At 40.7% G+C, this 18,833-nt stretch overlaps 2 protein-coding genes across 3 annotated transcripts; both read right to left on the minus strand.

Annotated features, from left to right (window-relative positions):
* Positions 1-358: 358 nt before the first annotated feature.
* Positions 359-18,809, minus strand: LOC120797262 (fibrinogen alpha chain-like). The gene is made up of 12 exons (XM_040140780.1): positions 18,715-18,809; positions 15,015-15,272; positions 13,973-14,077; positions 13,605-13,788; positions 12,051-12,196; positions 11,047-11,145; positions 9,856-10,020; positions 8,105-8,177; positions 3,515-3,636; positions 2,773-2,956; positions 2,522-2,667; positions 359-1,393 (listed from the first exon to the last, which is right to left on the minus strand). Exons 2-12 carry the CDS (start codon positions 15,069-15,071, stop codon positions 1,133-1,135), a joined length of 1,542 nt encoding a protein of 513 aa, XP_039996714.1. The 5' UTR covers positions 15,072-15,272; positions 18,715-18,809; the 3' UTR covers positions 359-1,132.
* LOC120797289 (fibrinogen alpha chain-like) lies at positions 4,953-7,399 on the minus strand. Of its 2 annotated transcripts, XM_040140833.1 has the most exons (2): positions 7,301-7,381; positions 4,953-6,217 (listed from the first exon to the last, which is right to left on the minus strand). In XM_040140833.1, exon 2 carries the CDS (start codon positions 6,068-6,070, stop codon positions 5,480-5,482), a length of 591 nt encoding a protein of 196 aa, XP_039996767.1. In that variant the 5' UTR covers positions 6,071-6,217; positions 7,301-7,381; the 3' UTR covers positions 4,953-5,479. The 2 variants fall into 2 exon arrangements, with proteins under 2 accessions (XP_039996767.1, XP_039996766.1); XM_040140832.1 differs by having other exon boundaries at positions 4,953-7,399.
* Positions 18,810-18,833: the final 24 nt, after the last annotated feature.

Below are 18,833 nucleotides of genomic sequence, written 5' to 3' on the forward strand. Positions count from 1 at the left end.
ATAAACCTGCTTGTGAGTAAATGTGCTGTGTAAAGCTGTACTTTCTTGTTATGTGTGACGTCATCAGTGTGCACTACAAGGACAAGTTGATGCCAACTGTCCTCCGCTACTCAATAAACGCATTGAGGAACATACTTTCTGTCCAGTCTTGCTGTTATTTCACTGCACTTTCACAAATTACCCACTCAAGTTATTTTTATAACTGCTGAAATGCCCAGTGAAGAAGAACCTAAATTGTTGCTGCTCCAGCTTGTCAAAAGAAAATAGAAAAACATATGCCGGGAAGCAAATTTTGGTTTCGAGACAAGTGAAATGTTCATTTATTAACCTGGAAGAAATGTTTTTATAGTTCTAATTACAAAACAAAATAGCATTAGGACTAGAACAGGTAAAAGAATTGTGCAAAACTGTAACAATTGCCTGAGCAGTTTTATTTTCACATTTATTATATTCACAGTCATCAAAATTAGGGGAAAAGAGTGTTTGAGGTGTGTTTTGGACATACTTGTTCCGGTCTGACTGGTCTGCAGTTAAAGTCATTTGTCAAGCAAACATTAACATTATAGTACCAGTACAGCAATAAGACAGAAGATATGGAAAATGAAATTCACTTTGTGTAATGCATCTGACACTTGTTGTGATTCATACAGCAGTTTGATTTGTTTTTCATTAAAATTGGTTTCAAATGTACAAAAAGGTTTTTGTTTTTGCTGAATGTTCACATTTAAAATGTTGGAAAAATCCAGACTGCTGGCAACATTGCAACTGGTGCATTTAGCCACAGCTGGCTCAGCCAAAGAGGTGTTCATTAGGCAAAACTGGACAAACTGACTTTTAACAGGCAACAACAAGTGAGCATTCTGCACCATGCGAGAGTGTTACACATTTTCAAGTGGACACGAGTCTGTCACTCTGTGAACTATAATCATACACAAAAAAACCAAAAACCAAAAAAACAAACCTGTTAATTTGAATGAGCCCTTTAGAAACCAGGGTAAAAAGTGCTGTTGAAATGGAAAAGAAACACCCATTCTTCTCTTGCTTCCTTTGTAAACTGTAAAACTCTTTCAATCCAGCTCAGCAAGATTAAAAAGCTCCACGTCTGCAGAGTCCCCCTGCGGCTCCTGCAAAACTAACTGATTCTGTCCGATGTCAACAATTCTCTCTGGACTGTTGGGAAGGTCTTATATTCTGCAGAAGGTGCCGGGTCTACATCTACAGGCTGCAGCGTGAGATGTGGGATTTCTTTAGGAGGCATAGGGGCCCTGCTTCTCTTGTTGAGAGTGTTGTCCACGTCAGTTTGAAGTGTCTGATAACTGGGATGATTGACAGTGAACGGCAGTGATGACCGGCAGGACCCGCGGCAGGCTCGCAGCTTCATGTCAGTGTCCACCTGGTAATGTAAGCATTGTGAGGTGATCTATATACCATTAATGCCACAACAAATGACTACAAAAACACAAACTATTACCAAGAGCCCCACAGCGCGCCAAATTGACCACCTAAGATATGAAGTGGCATTACTAAATAACAGTAGAGAAGCAAAATAAAGCCTAAAGTTAATGTGTTTCCTAAAATGTTTTTGTAGCTTCTTATTTTAAGACATTGACCTAGAGCAGAATAATAGATTTTTTTTTTTTGGCCTGTTGAGTTTGAAATAAAAATAATAATAATAAAGCCATAGAGTGTTACTTCACTAACTGATTCTGATTATTGGGCAAAAAATATCCAGCCAGAGTTTGTATTGACTGAAGAAGATTTCAGAAAAACAGTCGTCACATTTGAGGACAAAATTACAATCTGGCAGAATGGGAGTATAAAGATGGATGTCATCAGCATAAAAACTGGCCCTTACATTCAGTTTGTGGTGAAGTTTGCCAAGTGGGAGCGAGTACAAGAAAAAACTCAATGGTCCTAAAACAGAGCCTTCGGGTACCCCACAGGGGAGAAAGTGATAACCAGAGAAGGAGTTGTAAAATGGCAGCATCCTACCAAGCAAGTATGAACAAAACCATTGAAGTGCAACACCAACTATGCCAACATAACGGAATATAGTCGTTCGTGATGTCCAACAGTGCGTACGTCGAGAAATAAATCTAAATGGTTTTGAAATCTTCCTTAAGTCCTCTTATACAGCATAGGATGGCATCTTAATAATTTGAATATTTATGTCATGATCATGATAAAACAATGAAAGACATCTTGACACTAGTATTTAGATTATTTTCTTGCGATAACAGGTCAAATAAAAAATTAAATGTGAGTGCCGCAAAAAATGTAATTCGTCAAGGTACCTTGACCATGAGAAAACAATCTGCCATAGGAGATTGAGGTAGTCAAGGTGTAGTCTTGACACACACAGAGCCTAAAAACTTGAGACTTGGTTTTTGTACAAGACAGTGAATATTCTGTGATTGAAATGCATTCTGTGGTACTTATATACATCTGTAGAAGAGATTGATGTCACTTGCATTTAGTAGAAACATTCTTTTCCCTTTTTCAACATCTTACCACGCCTCACCTCTGTTCGATACAAGTCCTCAATCTGTTCCTTGACCTTGCTGTCCAGTTCCTCGAGTTGCTGCGACAGACTGGACGAGCGATTCACGAGCCTCGTGAGATTCCTGGCCAAATCTTCTGCATGCTCTACAAACTTCAGCTCTGACACTGGAGACAAAATGCAGCATTATTTATTTGGCATCAGTTTGATAACTGCCTCTCTGTCTTTATTGGGTCCAGAACACCGAAACAAACATGGACGGTGAGTCTTACTGTATCTGTTGACTACGACTCTACGGTTGGAGTTGTAGACGTGTGTCATCTCTGCCATGGACTTCTCAGCTGCATCCTCATACATCTTTGCTGTTTTACACACCTTCCACAGTTTGCTCTCTGTTTCGCTCTCCATCTGTGAGATCAAACCCTGGAGTCTGCAGCCAGAAGGGCATTTAGAAACCTATGGGGAAGGACACAAGGGTTTACAAGTGTATCTGAGAGGGTGTACCAGAGCTGGAAACCAACGTCCGTTTGCCGATATGTCGCGGCAACAGTAACTTTGTACTAAATGCTCGCCATGAGTTATAAGCTGGTCCCACCTACAGAAAAGCACTCTGCAATATAATGAATGGGAAGAGCTAAAATGTCAGATTCCAGAGGCAAGTCAAAGTGCTCGACACAAACTGACCTTTAAAATCAAGTCAAGGGTGATTGTTCTTTTTTTTCATGTGAGAGAGTTAATTGATTAGCAGCATGGGTGTAAAGCACTGAAACACAAGAACATGTTTTCACATGTGCAACGTCACTGGATGAAACTGTATGTTCTCAGCCTTTAGTTTCAGTTCACGCTACTCGTAGATGAGTTTGTAATTCAACTACAACTCCACATTGTAGGTTGAATTGATCCCTTCACATATTCGAAAATTACTTTAACAATCTGAGCGTAAAGGATGATAAACTAAACGATAATTACCCATATAAATGCAATTCTCTGTTTGTCTGCTTGCATGTTTCTTACCCAGTCATCATCCGAACACAGAGGGACGTCCGATTTCACTTGACACCGTTTCTTTCTGTAGGTCCGCGTGTGACTGAGGGAGTGTCGGCCATCTTGATTCTTCTGTTTCAGGCTCATACACACTGCAGGCAAAAAAAACAAAAAAACAGAGTGTGGTCAGTTCACCTTCAACTGCGCTCTAATTCAAACACGACACTGCAAACATGAAATCTATTTATTTTGTGTCGTTGGTCTGGCATTTGGACAGGACAAACATCTCAGTTCTTGTTTTTTTCTTGGTCAATTTTTGAACCATAAAAAGTTGAAGCAGACAAAGCTTTAAAAACGTCACAGCATTACTCCCCAACCGCTTTTAATAAGCTTGCTTTCATCAGAATGTGATGTGTCTTTCCTTTTTTGGATTATTTGATATTTAATGGCACATTAAAAAACACAAACATTGTCACTTCCAGTCTCTGTAAGTTTACCTGAATATAACCCAACATTGACTGCAGGACAAATGTTTTGCAACATCTGTCATAATGTCTGTCAGAATATAACAAATACTGCACTTGGTACATCTGTGAAAAAAATAAATGTGGAAATGTACTAATAGCGTAATGCAAATGTAAACATTATGTATTCAATACTACAGTTGAAGACAAAGATGTGAGCAAGAGTCTTAAGATAACGTACATTAAATGTTCAGAAAACGTTTATGTTAATGTAATGTTTTTGATTGCTTTTTATTTTATGACACTTCTTCACAGGAAGACTTCAGTCACTGTGAATGAGAATTTATCACATTCAACCACATCATTAAACTGCCTAAAAGCAAATACAGATCCTCCTATAATACTCTGTCAGAAAGTAATAGATATTTTGTAACTATAGAAACGATAAAAGGTACAAATAACATAATGTAAACTTACAGTTATAATTGGCTTAACGTAAGTATATGAAGGGTTAAACCTTACCTCCTCTGAGCCCTGCTGTGTAAGTAAAACTGAATTTCAAACATCTATGTCTGATGTGTGTTTTTCCACTGTGGGGAGAATTTAGTTAATCCAACAAATTATTCAAAAGACGTATATGTAAATGGCATCTTTATAGAGCAGATGTCACAAACTGCTTCAGAACAAAAAATTAAAACATGACAAAAAGGAGGCACTAAAAAAGAAAAGTTGGTACATTTATAGTACAATAAATTGAACCCGCTTAACTTCACACAGGTGAGCCCTATTTTTATTAGATCACTGTGTAGGAATCTTTGACAACAAAGTGTCTTTTTCTTTCGATTCATTATTTTTTTCAGTGTTGTAAAACAATAAATAATGAAAACTTCCATGTGGTGTGACTACTGTTTATAGGCGCTGCACATTAAACATAATTGATTTTATAGTCAAAGTTCCATTTGTAATCACAGGTCTTAATAATGACATGTTTTTTGTAATTAAAAAAAAAAAAAAAAAAGTTTGTATTCAAATGGCTTATTACTCCACTACAATGTAAGCCAGTACATTTTCTTTGGTATTTTGGAAAAATTGTCTTTTAGTACAAAAAGTTACATCCTGAAAAAATACAGTAGCTGAAGTGAACATTGAATCTTTATTGATTGAGCAGAGTTCAGCAACAGGGAGAACATTGGGTTTTTCCAAGAACACTGGTTTGGTCATCCTAACAAACAGGTCAATGCTGTTTACACAAGGGTTGACATAAATACAAATGAAGATACACGGACACTGTTTGACATTATTTTGAAATCCCAGAATGATTTACGAACAGATAAACTGTCCACAAGGTCTGAAACCACCTTTGAATTTGGTCCTAGAAATCTTTACCATCAGCTCCTCTGTTTTACTTCCTCTCCAATTTCATTCTCATTATTTTCTGACTGTTCCCTCTCTGGCAACCAGTTCTAAAATGTGTATAAAAGTGTTATTAGTTCGACAAGTTTTCTTCACTTTTCCACTGCTCCGTGTCCCATTAAAAAGCAGCCGGTCGGATAAACATCCTGACAGTTTTCAGGCTGTAATTGGCTGGTTTATACGTCCCCCACACAACTCCGTTCTCAATCTCATACGGCGAGTTTTTCTCCGGGTCGTACGTGCCTTTGTAATAAATCCCATTTAAGTTAGCTGACTGGCAGTTGTTGTACCACCAGCCGCCCCCGTACATCTCCGCGCAATTCTCCTCCCAATTATCGTTGTCTTTGTCGAAGGTGCTGAATTTCATCCCATTGTGGGACAGATAAGACGCCATATCAGACTTAGGCATCACAAGAGCATCCCCCGCGTCCCCAGTGTACCTGGACACATGCAGCGGGTACCCCTCCTCCTCCGAACCGACCCTGATTGTGTACTCAGCACTTGCTATGCCCCCTTCCCAATCCTCAAGCTCCACTTTCAGCATGGTCTCACCCTGATTAGTCAACAGGTGGAGGTTCTGGTTGCCTAGCCAAAACTCCCCCTTGCCGTGTGCATCAACCGAGCCGAACCCGCCACGGTATTGGGCCCAGGTGCGGTTGAAGCTGAGCGCGCCACTCTCTCTCTGCTGGACTAACAACCACCCACCCATAAGACCCTCCTGCTGGCAGTAAACTGCCACTACCCGAGTGGAGTCCGTGCCGCCGGGTTTGATCTTAAACAGGCCATTTGTTTCCCCTTTCAGATGATTCTGGTAGGCTTCAACACAATCTGCGAACAGAGAGGGGAACACCGCAGACTGCGAGTTAGCTTGGACCGGCTTGTTCTTTGGTTCGGCTGGCTGAAAAATGTACAGCAGAGATAAAACGGGCACATCCCCTACAAAATGGCTAACACTTGCCCGAATCAGACCTTTTCTCCATCCCATTTTTGTAAATCTGCATTTGGGGCGTCAGCAGTTTCTTACGGCACAACTGAGTTTTTTTGTTACAAACAAGGCCATGGCTACCAATGAGGACACTGAAGTCATTTCCTCTGTGATACTTCTGGGAATCTGGAGGGTTAACTACACGACGAAGACTTTACTTTGTGCAATTACAAGGCTGAGAAAAGAGAAAATATGTTTTTATTTTTTTTTATTGGATAAATTAATACATAAAACCGTGAAATTATGTTTTTCTTTTTTTAATCAACAAAAAACCGTAGAGAGTTTGGTTGGTGACTCGTCCTAGTTGGGTGCGGTTCCGGTGGGAGTATTTGGATTGTTTTAATGTATTCGTAAGGAACACATACAAAAAACTTTTACCTCAAACAAGAGAAAAGAGGAGATGCTTTGTACCAGATTTAGCTACTTGCTACTTCCCATCTGCAGTCACTAGACATGACGTTGTGGCTAAGGCCCCTGAAACAAAAACAATTCTTCAGGTCTGATAGTTTAGATGTACTCTAGTCAAAACGGCTCACACTAACCCCCAATTAGCTCATTCCCCAAACACGTTTTGTCTATCTGCATTTGAAATATCAGCATTGCATGATGGCACATAAGCATTCCTGTACATTTTTGGGGATTTCTTTCATCACAAAGCAAAAACAGCCCCAAAGGTTCCCCATAGTCTTTAGTTTCCATACAGGTTTTCTTGAAATTACACATTGAGCCAGAATAACTCAAAAACTGTAGATCTTATCAATTAATTACATCACACTGAATGTGAACGCAAAACTCTTGAAGCTCTGGCAACAAACAATAACAAATACTGTGTTCATGTCTTATTTTTGGTACATAGGGCTTACTAGTAAGCTAGCTGATTCTGACGCATGCTGTCTAGCTGAATGTGCCCCCCTAGGCCGTGCAGATTTTACTCCACGTCTGATGTTTTGGTACCTTTTCCTACATAATCAGCCTGCCGCTCGATACGCCTGCTCTTCATACTCCGGGCGTGGATATCAGGAATGTCATCCTCTGGATTGTCTGTCAGGAACCCACCCAAGTCTTGCCCAAAATGACCAAATGGATCCGAGAATCCACTTTTGGAAGTTCCTGTGATGCTTCCCTTGGCACCACCGGCATGGATGAGCTTGGAGGTCTGAGATGAAGAGGAGGAGGAGAAGGAGGACGAGGAGGACGAGGGGAAGGAGGAGAAGGAGGACGAGGAGGACGAGGGGAAGGAGGAGAAGGAGGAGGAGGAGGAGGACGAGGGGAAGGACGAGAAGGAGGCGGAGGAGGAGGACGAGGGGAAGGAGGAGGAGGAGGAGGACGAGGGGAAGGAGGAGGAGGAGGAGGACGAGGGGAAGGAGGAGGAGGAGGAGGAGGATGTGTGGCCAAAAGTGGGGAAGAAAGAGCTCAACCCTCCCTTGGATAAGTCTGTCATATCATGGCAGTGGGGGCCTCCCTCCATCACCTCCTCCACCCTCTCCACCGGCCCGTTGTGTGTGTTGACAATGGTCCTCTTGGTGCTCTTGGTGCAGGCGATGGTTTTGGAGGACACGTGGCTTGTACTGGGTTGGCCGTAGCCTTCAAACCCTCCACCAAAACTACTGTCCCCGACTGTCCCCCCGATCTCGGTGATGGATTTAGATGACACAGAGGAGGAGGAAACGGAGGAGGAGACGGGGGAGGAGGAAGCGGAGGAGGAGACGGAGGAGAAGGAATCGGATGATGGGGATATAGATGCAGAGCTGGAAGTACCTGGGACCTTGGAGATGGTTGCTGGGGATGAGCTGGAGCCTTCCTCCTCTAGGGTCAAATGGACGTTCCTCACCTGAGAAAGAAAAAGAGGAAAAAAATTTAGCTTGAACGTACACGGTTCTAGAAAAAAATGGAACCTTTGGTCATTCCTTCCTCTGCAAGAGTTAGCAGCATATTGGTTTTAGCTGAAATAAATTATGTGGCCTGTCACACCTTAAAAAGGATAGTGTGATCATACTTCTGCCTTCTAATGCCGGGATATGGGAGGACGACCTGAAGAAGTGGCCTTGGATAGCAGTAATAAACCACCTCGGAGGCCCTGGCTTGGCTCTGTGTCCGCTTTGAGACGGACATGGTTTTGTCCCACTCCCTGTAATAAAAATGTGCCCGGCTTTGTGATTGTGGAAGCATTAATAAGCCTCCAAGCATTTCAGATTGTTCGTTGCTTCACTGTCGGTATACACGGAAATAATAAACCAAATAAGCTTATGGATGTTTCCTGAGGCCACTTCTTTGGGCCCTCTTCCTATCCCTCGGTAGCAGAAGGCAGAGGTACGATCGCATTATCCCGTGTAAGGTGTGACAGGCTTTGTTCCCACAGCACTTATTTCCCAAAAATCTCTGGGAGAATGGAAGCCACCTGCAGCATACGGTTAACTCTTGCTGACGCTGGTTCGGTGGGAGGAATAACTGGAAATCACAAGGCTAGGAAAAAAACGTGGATGAGGAAGCAAAAGGAACATAGGAACAAGAGCTAGATGAGAGTTACATGTTAGCATATCTTTAAGGTGTGTTGAAAAACAAGAGGCAATGCATCCACGCAAGCAGAAATGATTCCAGTCTTAGCAAAAGACTTACACGTGCCCCGAATCTGTACGAGTCTTCTTCGCAAATGTACAGAGACAAGACGACAAAGAAGACAGGGCTAGTGCGTGCTTTACTGGCTGGCTAACAGCTAACACCCGTTCAGCTGGTGCACTGGCACGTAAACAGAGTGTGAAAACACGGCAGAGATTGAATTTGCATTCATAAAATGGTAAATGGTGAATGGGCTGCACTTATATGGCGCTTTTCTGGTCTTATCGACCAATCAAAGCGATTTACACTACGTGCCACATGTAGCATATATCGCTTGTGTGGGCAGAACTCGCCGCACGCCACTGTTAAAGTGTAAGTCTGGTGATATTCTGTTTTTCTTATCAACCACAATCCCATTAAAAGCCCGAAACCAACAACAAATTGATCCTACCACCAAGTGCTGTGTGTGTATCAGAGCCTGATATGTCTTATTCCTCTGGGCCATAGAGCTAATTATTAAAAACACATCAGTGAGTCACACGGTTGCACTGGGTGACATGTTCCTTCAACAACATGAACTCACACTCTTCAGTTTATTTTGACTCAGTCCCAAACACACACACACACACACCCACACACCGTCCCGCTGCCCCCGGTACTCACTAGAGCACCAAATAGGGTTTAATTCGCCGCTGAAAACAATCCCCAACAAATGAACTTTTTCCTCCTATTTGCTTGTTACAGGCTGCAGTGAGCAGCTTTTGTTTTTAGGGAATCCCTGAGCCTTTAAAATATATATACATATATTTTCGAGCTGTTTCTAACATTTACATCCACAGGAGAACCAAAGGGCTTATCCTTAAACAGTGTCCGAATTGATCTTAGTAAATTTCATGAATGTGCAGAGTCCTTCACAGTCCAAGAAGCGTCAAAGCAAACAAAGGGTTACTCACATCAAGGAAAATATCGTCTCTCTGCTGTGCTGCCGCTGCGGATGTGATGCCGGACTTGTAGATGTTGTCCACATTCTCCGCATCCTTTAGCGGCCTGCTCTTCATCACGTACAGTGTCCCCACAGACTCTGTTATCTGGTGTGACTGGGAGTTCATTTGGTTAACCTGGGAAATGGACAGAAAAGAGAAAGGGGATTGGGTGGCTTCCTGCAAACCGAACAATTCAAAACCAGATACTGGGTTCATTTCTGAAAATAATCTCTTGATAATAAACGTATCAAGAGATTCTGTCTTTTTAAAGTTTGCACAATGAATTATTACTCAATCTCCCCATTGATTTTTGTCAGATTTGTTCATGAGATTATTCATTTTAAGTTTTATCTTAAAAGGTACAGAGAAACGGTATTATTAACTCCTTGATGGGATATGCAGTATTTCCTGTCGAAACGGGGACAGCGAAGGATCAGTCTTAGGACCAGTAAACCAGTAGGATATGTGATATGGAGCATTGTATTTTGATTTTATGGAATTGAGCAGAAACACCCTTGGGGCGCACACGTGACTATTCGGCTTCAACCAAAATTATGAAGCAGAATCGGAGTTTAATTTATTTGGGAAAAACCATGTTAAGCATTGGTAATAAAAATTGTCCTTTGGGAGGTGAGAAAGACGTATTCAATCCAGAAAGGACAAACACATCTTAAAGAAGTTTCAAAGTGCCGTATTCATATGATAATTTATCGTTATTAATCTTTAATCATTTTGATCTTTTAGCACTAAAATTCTTGTTTTTCTGCGTTTTACCTTGGACTCCACAGGGTTAAACCAGGTCACTTAAAAAGTCTGAAGGTTTTGACCAGGAGACAATCCGGTTCTTTCATTCACTCGCTTTTCAATCACGCTACTGTGTGCGTAAACTTAACGCAAGCTGCGGCAGCCGTGAGCTTTGCGTTCGACGAATCACTGATGTTTAACTTTGCATATTCAAACCCAATAGTTTCTGGGCCACCAGACAGTCATTAGCCACCAAGCAGGGACTTTTCTGGGGCCAGGAACAACGGCTGAGGAACTAAATCTGGACTCTGGTTCCTGGTTCCTGGTTCCTGGTTCCCCCGGTCGAAATACAGGTAATGTTCCTAAGTTCCTTAAATGGGTCCCGGGTGTGGTGGAACCACAGAGTTAGGTCCTTACCTGTTTCTCCAATGCCACGTAGCTCTCATGGTCCACCTGGTGCTCGGAGTAGCCTCTGCAGGATCCTTTGCAGGAACGAAGCTTAATGTCGATATCCACCTAACAGAGGAGACACAGAGTTGGGCATATGCTTCCTGTTTGGCAAATGAGTGCGTCTGCACGCAGAGATTCTGTAAGTAAATAAGCAGATAAGCCAGGCTACAGCGGTGTTAAATATCTGTGTACGTATGGTGAGCGGATGGAAGCTCAGACATCTGCTCTGCCCTACAAAGGCAAAACGCAGTAACTACATATCTGCTCAAAACTGAGCTGAATCCTACTTTTCGACGTCAGTTTTACTGTATAGAAAAGTATAATATCTGTGAAAACTGTAACTTGCGGTTACTATAAAGAGCTAAAGCTAAAACCGAATTTACACATTGTCTTTTCTCCAGCTGGAGAGTTACTAATTGAATAATATAAATAAATCTATTGATATGAATAGATTCAGTTTAGTTTACATAACTAAATAAGACCCTCTCTGGCAACCAGATACACACAAAAAAATTAAAAACGAAACAATTTCAACCCCTGCTAAAGCTAAGTAGCTGAGCAGATCTCAGCGGCCACCTCAGCTTTTGACCGGTGAAATTCATGAGGTTTGGTGAGGTTGAGCTTCCTTTCAATTGTAAACTGATTTATTATTTCTGATTTAGAGAGATACATTTAAATTTTTATACGCTATCATCTATGAATAATCAAAATAAGTGCATTTTCTTCTAGAGAGTAGATTTAGCCATACTACTACTTTTTTTTTTTTTTTTTTTGCCTAAAAAGACATAAATTTGAGTATTACAGAAGCCAGCCTGAAAATTGAAAACCCCAAACTTTTTTCTAAACTGCACTGCTTCTGTGGTCGTCGCCTAGTTTCTCTGCCATTCCCAAAGCCGAGGACTACGGCCGAAGCCTTGGCCATAAACGTGAATGTGTAAATGTGTGTCTTTGTCTCCGTTGCGTCTCCGTACCTCCAGCCTCTGCATCTGGACGACCTGGTCTTTGATGCGATCCTTCAAGGTGGCCATGACGCTCAGCTGTCTGTCGATCTTGATCTTCATGGTTATGATTTTCTCACGAAGACCCTGGGCCAAGCTGTAGTAGTTGTTATCACCTCCTGGTGGAAGAAGAGAAGACATGTTTGAATGAATACATTATTATGCTGTACACAAGCAGACACACTGACTAAGCAGACACTTAGACTTGGAAGAGTATTTGATATTTAATTATCGTCACACTTAAGTTTAAAAGAGCAATGTTTTACGTGTGGGTCCCCCATTTTGTTTGTTTCATGCAAAAAAAATAAAATAAATAAAATAAAAAGCTTTGCAAATGTCACTTGAGCAGGGAAATACTCCCAACACATTTTTTAAACCTCAGGGACAAAATGCGTTTTAATGAGAAACGCTAAATGTAAACGTAAGTTTTCTTTTTTTTTGAGGTGCTCTGTGGAGTCGTCTACACAAATCAATTTTTAATCTAAATTATAATCCTTTTAAAAGGTGCTATATGTAAGTTTTTGCTATCCCTACATATCCACGTCAGCATTAACAGCTGTTTACCTCCCAAGAGCATCAGCCATCATTGCGTTTACGAGACAAGAGGTTAGGTAACGTCCTCTGAGCAAAGCTATTTCTTCATCCTCTCATGTTGGACTCAGGGCAGACTGGACGCTACAGTGACTCACTATCGCAAAGTGGTTTTAGATGACGGGTCAAGCCGGAGCTAGCTGGTTAGCATGCTAACTTCAGTAGAAGAGGAAAAGTGATAGAAATAGAAACAAAACAAGAGTCAACCTTGGCGTTGCTTTCCACCGCTGCAGACAGCTCGTGGTGAGTAGAGGAATAAGGTTTGATGCTGAACTCGCCCTTCTTCTAGACTGATAAATAAACGGCTGTTAACGCTAACGTTGGCTATGTAGCAATAGCAAAAACCTACATGCAGCACCTTTAATTCAAATTTTTGAAGATTAAAACAAGCATAGCTTTTTTGGGGCATAAGCCTGAAAGTGAAATACCCAAAATAAAATGGTTACTGTTCTTCAGCACATTTGTCATGATCCTGGTGTCTTCCGAAGGGTAACTCTTTTCAGTCCACTATCAGAAACTCTACACTAGTCTAAATGATAGTGAACCAAATTTGCAGAGGCAATGTGGAAATGTGTGCCTGTAGTACAGAACGGCGTTTGCTACACTGATTTCTTGGGTTTTGTCTAAAGAGATATACAAAATGGTCATTTGGGGACTACAAAGGGACGCTTGGTAATGCTATTGGGGGAATCAGAGCCATAAAATTCCCATTCCATATATTTCAGTAAAAGCTGTACAAAATTGTACAAAAAATGTTTATAGAATACTTATGTAAGTTGGGATAAATTCCATCAGTTTGGTTAAAAAAAAGCTTCTATTCAGTACAAATTTACAGTTTTTTTAAATGATCTGTTTTCGGGTTTAAGTTGAACCTCCCGCTGCCTATCAAATGCTTGCTGGGGAAAAGAACGCGCACAAGCACACTAACACACTAACCAGCGCCAGAGATGAGTTTGTCCTTCAGGCTGTCATAGGTCTGTTTGGACACTTGGTCAGTGGAACGGTACTTGACATTGTTCTGATCCAGGAGGTTGCGGATCTTCTCGATCCTCTTCAGGAGGTCGTGGTCGTATTTATCCATCAGACCCTGGATCCTGCAGCCCGACGGGCATTTAAAGCCCTGATGGAAGACGGGACAGAGGGAGAGGGATAACAATTATAAACCTCTGATTGCGTTTAGAGGCTGGACTAGGTAAAAAAAAATAATTAAAATTTGAGCTCTAGTTAAATTTGACAAACATGTGTCATCTTTTTTGGTTTGTAGAAGAAGCAGGACTAAATAAGGGATGAAAGGAGCTGTTTACCCATTCATCGTCTGTGCAGATGGGCCATTCTATCTGATTTGCACACTTCTCGGATCTCGTGCCATGCTCAACGGGACGATTTCCTCTGGGATTGACTACCCCTTCCTAGAGAGAGAGAGACAGTAAGCGGGAAAATAAAATCAGTGAAAACGCAGCTGTTCTTCATTCATGGATCGCTGCAAAAGTAGGAGGTGTACTTTTAGTTTCAGTTTACTGTGGTTGCCACGAACAAAAAGAAATATATTAAACCAAGAGTTTTTTAAATTGAAAATTTCATTCAAACCATGTGCCATGAGTGGACATTTTTTGAGTTTGGGAGGTTGCTATTTCCTGCTTTTAACAAATTATGTAAGTGAATGAATAAATGAAACAAACTGCCTGAAAAGGCAATGTACTGTAACTCGTTTATCAATGCACAAGCATTTAGTTTCACTGACACGGAGCTGACAAAGAGCACTGTCATTTCTCTATGATTGAGGTTTAATCACGGGTTTTTGGGAGAGTAATAATAGTAAATAAGAAATTTTATACTAAAGTAATTTTTTTTTTACCTGACCATTATTATGGAGCGATGATAATGTGTTGCTATAAATAAATGTATACAAATTCAGCATTATATGAATAGCATTCACAGTTTTATTGTTTTGATTTTATGATTTTATGTCTACTACTGTTGAAACAGAACCACACTGTAGACGCGGGAGCTCCAGTAGCCGACCCGGGGGGGCTGACTTCTGCGTCTGCTGTGAGGTTTATCAGGGTCGCGCCGCTCGCCTCCATACACAGGAACAAAGCACGGAATACAAACCCAAATCCCTACGGCAGACATGGCGAGTGCAAAGTTCGCATGACCTATACTCAGAATGACCGAGATTATGAGTGTAAGGTCCCATAGAACTACTCCTATGAGAAATAATCCTCGCTTATAAAAACTTAAAAGAAATTTTGAAACCTAGTTTTGAATTTTGAGTTTTTTTTAATAATGTTGCATCTGACTAATAGTAATATTTGATCTCTGTCAGAGTATCCGTTTTTCTCTCACCTGAGTTGAAGCCACACCGATTAAACTCAGACAGACGAGGACATTGAGTAGTTCCATCTTTGTTTCTGCCGTCCTTCCTCTGCGTGAAGCCCGGTTGCTGAATGCTCCTCTAACGCTGCCGTCGGGTCATTTGAAGCCTCCCGGCTCAGTTTGACAAACCTGTGACTCATCGGGGTTTGGAAAAGTCCGGCAGGTCAAATCCAGAGTTGAGAAACTCCAAGCTGCCGACACCGATCGACGTGGAGGCCGTTTGTTGTACTGCGTGTGATAACGCACACACACAAACACATGCACGCGCACTGAACACAAACACTCTGTCAAATCAGTTCAGTCGCTACAGGATGTACTGGCATTGGATACAGTGTGTTTTCTCCTGGTAAATAGTGACAAACAGCCAGTAAATGCTCAAGTGATGACAAATGAATCAATGTGCGGAGGACATGCAAAAGAAAACAATGAGTCAAAATAACACAGCAAGTCACTGGGGAAAGTTTTTGTCGTGTGCACATGCTTTGTTTTCTTTACTCGGGTTATTCTTAGTCACTATTTCTGATGATTTAACGCCGTTTTAGTTCTGTACGTTTTTCAATTATATGAAGAACTTTGTATTCCAGTTTTATATTAAACCAAATCTACATTTGCCCTTGTTTCCTTTCTCTCTCTCTGTCACCTGTTAATTAAATGGAAAATGCAAAAAAATAAATAAAATTATATATAAAGTTAATAAATAAATCCTATTTGTAAAAAAGAACAAAAGCTAGAGTAAGGAAATGTTCAGCACAGAGACTGGAAACAAGGTGAAACAGCCTGGTTACAGCTGGAGATAAAGTCTCACTAATCAAGTCATTATAAGGACGCTTATTTGATGCGTACCTCATTCCAAGTATAAAAACAAAAAGTTGTGGTATGTGCCGTTTTTATTTTTAGTAGTTTTTCTGTTTAATGCTACACTTTTCGTTGCTGTTTAAACTGAAAAAGACGAAGGAATAGTTAAATACGAAGCTCGGATTTTTAGAGACAGCTTAGTTTTACAGAAAGACTGCGGGAAGACAAAATCCTCCTACCAGCAAAAAAAAAAAAAAAAATTAACAGACCAATTAGAGACTGGTATTGACCCAGCAAGCTTATTTCTTAAAATGTGGAACTATCCTTTTAAATATTGATTTGGTTATTTTCCAGAATGAGGATGTTTACTCATGTTTTGCACTTTTTTTTTTTTACTGTAGCATAAATAAAACACAAATCTAATAAAACATTTATGGTCCATAGTAACATTAACTTGGTGCAGAAAACATTTTTTTAAAACTTGTTGTAGGCTGTAATTGTGGCTGGGGAGCAGCAGTGAGACACAGTTAAAATTCACAACATAAACAAGGGTGAAATGTAAAGACCGCCTGACTATTACCCAGACGAATTTCTTACATTTCAAATTTAATCTTTACATTAAACCGACATTAACTCCAACTTTAACCCGAGGTCCAAAGTAATCAGATTTGGAGTTAGGAGTTGAGACACCCCCCCCCGGATGAGCTGGAGAGTGTTGAGGAGCATGTAGCTGCAGCGCCACCTAGTGGACTATGAGGCCCATTTCAACAGGCAATAATTCACTGATCATTCACTTACCAGTGGTAAATGGACATTACTGTTTATCACATTTTAAGCCAATAATTAAAAAAAAAAAAGTTAAAAACCCCCTTTTTGACAAAAAAAACCCCAAAACGCTCCGTTATTCAGGTTATACTCAAAACTAGTAACAGTGAAGTCATTTGAAACGTGTTATTTGTCTTCACGCAGCTGCCGTGTTGCATGGATGACACAGACTTTGCTTCTTGTTTCTCCAAGTCTGTGAATTTCATCTCGTTAGTTACCAACCAAGAAATCATTCTACGTTTTGACATTGTTAGACAATCCACGTACGGTCACGTTAATTAAACCCAAACGCTAATTGGCTATAATCAGTAGATTAAAGGCACTTGCTTATCACACAATATTATTGAGGAGCCATTTAACGTGGGACAGTGTTTGTGTTTCTGAACAGAATCCTGGAAGTGGAGCAGCCAGAGCACTGAATACTTTGGTATTTGTTTCACATTTTAAAAAACAGGAGAAAACTCAAAGGCACTTTTTAGCTAGTTATTGGTCGTTACAGTCTGACCTAGTGGAAGAGACAATGACAGGAAAGGAGCGCTTATGAATTCTTTAACTTCCCGTCAATCTCCAGCAATCTAATAATCTAATAACAGCAAAGTGCCAAAAAATTAATTCTTTATTCTTTTTGAATAAATTTCAGTCAATGAGTAGTTTCCCTGCATTTGATAATGAACTCAGGATTTACCGCAGAAAAAAAAAAAAAAAAATCACCAAATGTCCTTTTAAGTTGAACTTCCTACTGCAGAGGTAGAGTCTCTCAAACCCCATTCCTGAGCATAATGTCCAATGAACATGGTACAGGTTTTCAAGGGGGTGAGATATTCTTTAAGCCAGAACAATGGAAGAATTACTGGCGCTGACTTTAATGGAGGCTTCCTTTAATTGTTTTTCTCTCGTCACTTCCCGCTTTTTGATTTCACACCTCAGACCATTAATGTGTTCAGAAATAGTAGTAGTAGTAGTAGGTCATCTCTGACAAGTGTCCAGGTCTGTATAAAGCCCTGCTCTTTCACGTAGTCCTCCTTGTTCTGTCTATCTTCCCTTTTAACTGCATTTAAAAAGTGTTTTTGTAAAGGAGAAGCTCGACATTTTGGGAAAATACCCATATATGTTAAATGGCAGAGAGTTAGACGAGACGTCGGACACCTACAGAGCCCCCCAGGGGTCATGTGGTGGAGTAAAATTATTTAGAATCCGCGAGAATCCGTCGGAACGGATTAATAAACTGTGGAGCGGCAAAACATGTATTTTTATACATCTATTAACTGGTGAATAATTCATCCACAATATAACCTAATTTCTGGAGATCACTGAATCACATTGTTTTATCAGCACACACACATTGGGCCATTTTGGCTCAACTCTGTCAGTTTCGTACATTTAGTAATGGCCTAGGCTGAAATGGTACGGGATGCATGACTTGGCAGCTACATTCAGTTCTGCTTAATAATGCAACCGATCCTTACAAGCAAAGTAAGGAACAAAAGCAGTTTTCCGCATTTAAACTTCATATTACAATAGCAGTATAACTGTACTATAACTGTCAAGAAATGCTGTTTTTAAAAAACAATAATTAATAACAAAGACTTCACTTTCAGAGATACTGAGATTCATCAAGGAAAAACCTTGCCAAATTCCGACCGATTATATCAAAGAAATGGTACTTAAAAACACTGACAACTAACTAACACATTATATCTGGTTTGTTTTACCTTCACAAAATCAGGGGTGTAAAAGGAAAAATTAATTGTTTTATTGGGGGTTATTTGCTGGATTATTGAGCTTTGGAACTGCTGGTCGGTGGATTTGGTCACCTTTGGACTGAGCTGAGCTACTTCCCATTTCCAGTCTTTTGCTGAGCTAAGCTTCATATTTGGCATGTAGACACCAGAGTGGCATGCATCCACTAAACTAACTCTATGCAATACACAGGCATATTTCCAAAAATGTCAAACGACCCCTTTAAAGACCAATACAATTTGCCTCTCGCTCATCCATTCATACCAACACACCAGTGGCAGTGAGTTACAATGCAAGACACAGGCCTCACCAACAGGAGCAATTTGGGGTTCGGTTGTCTCGACCAGGGACACAGACATGTGGACAAAACGAGCCTGGTATTGAACCATCAACCCTGCGAGTAGTGGACAACCTGCTCGCGCATAAAAA

Source organism: Xiphias gladius, chromosome 12 (assembly GCF_016859285.1).
Source record: "Xiphias gladius isolate SHS-SW01 ecotype Sanya breed wild chromosome 12, ASM1685928v1, whole genome shotgun sequence".
Taxonomy (NCBI): Eukaryota; Metazoa; Chordata; class Actinopteri; order Istiophoriformes; family Xiphiidae; genus Xiphias; species Xiphias gladius.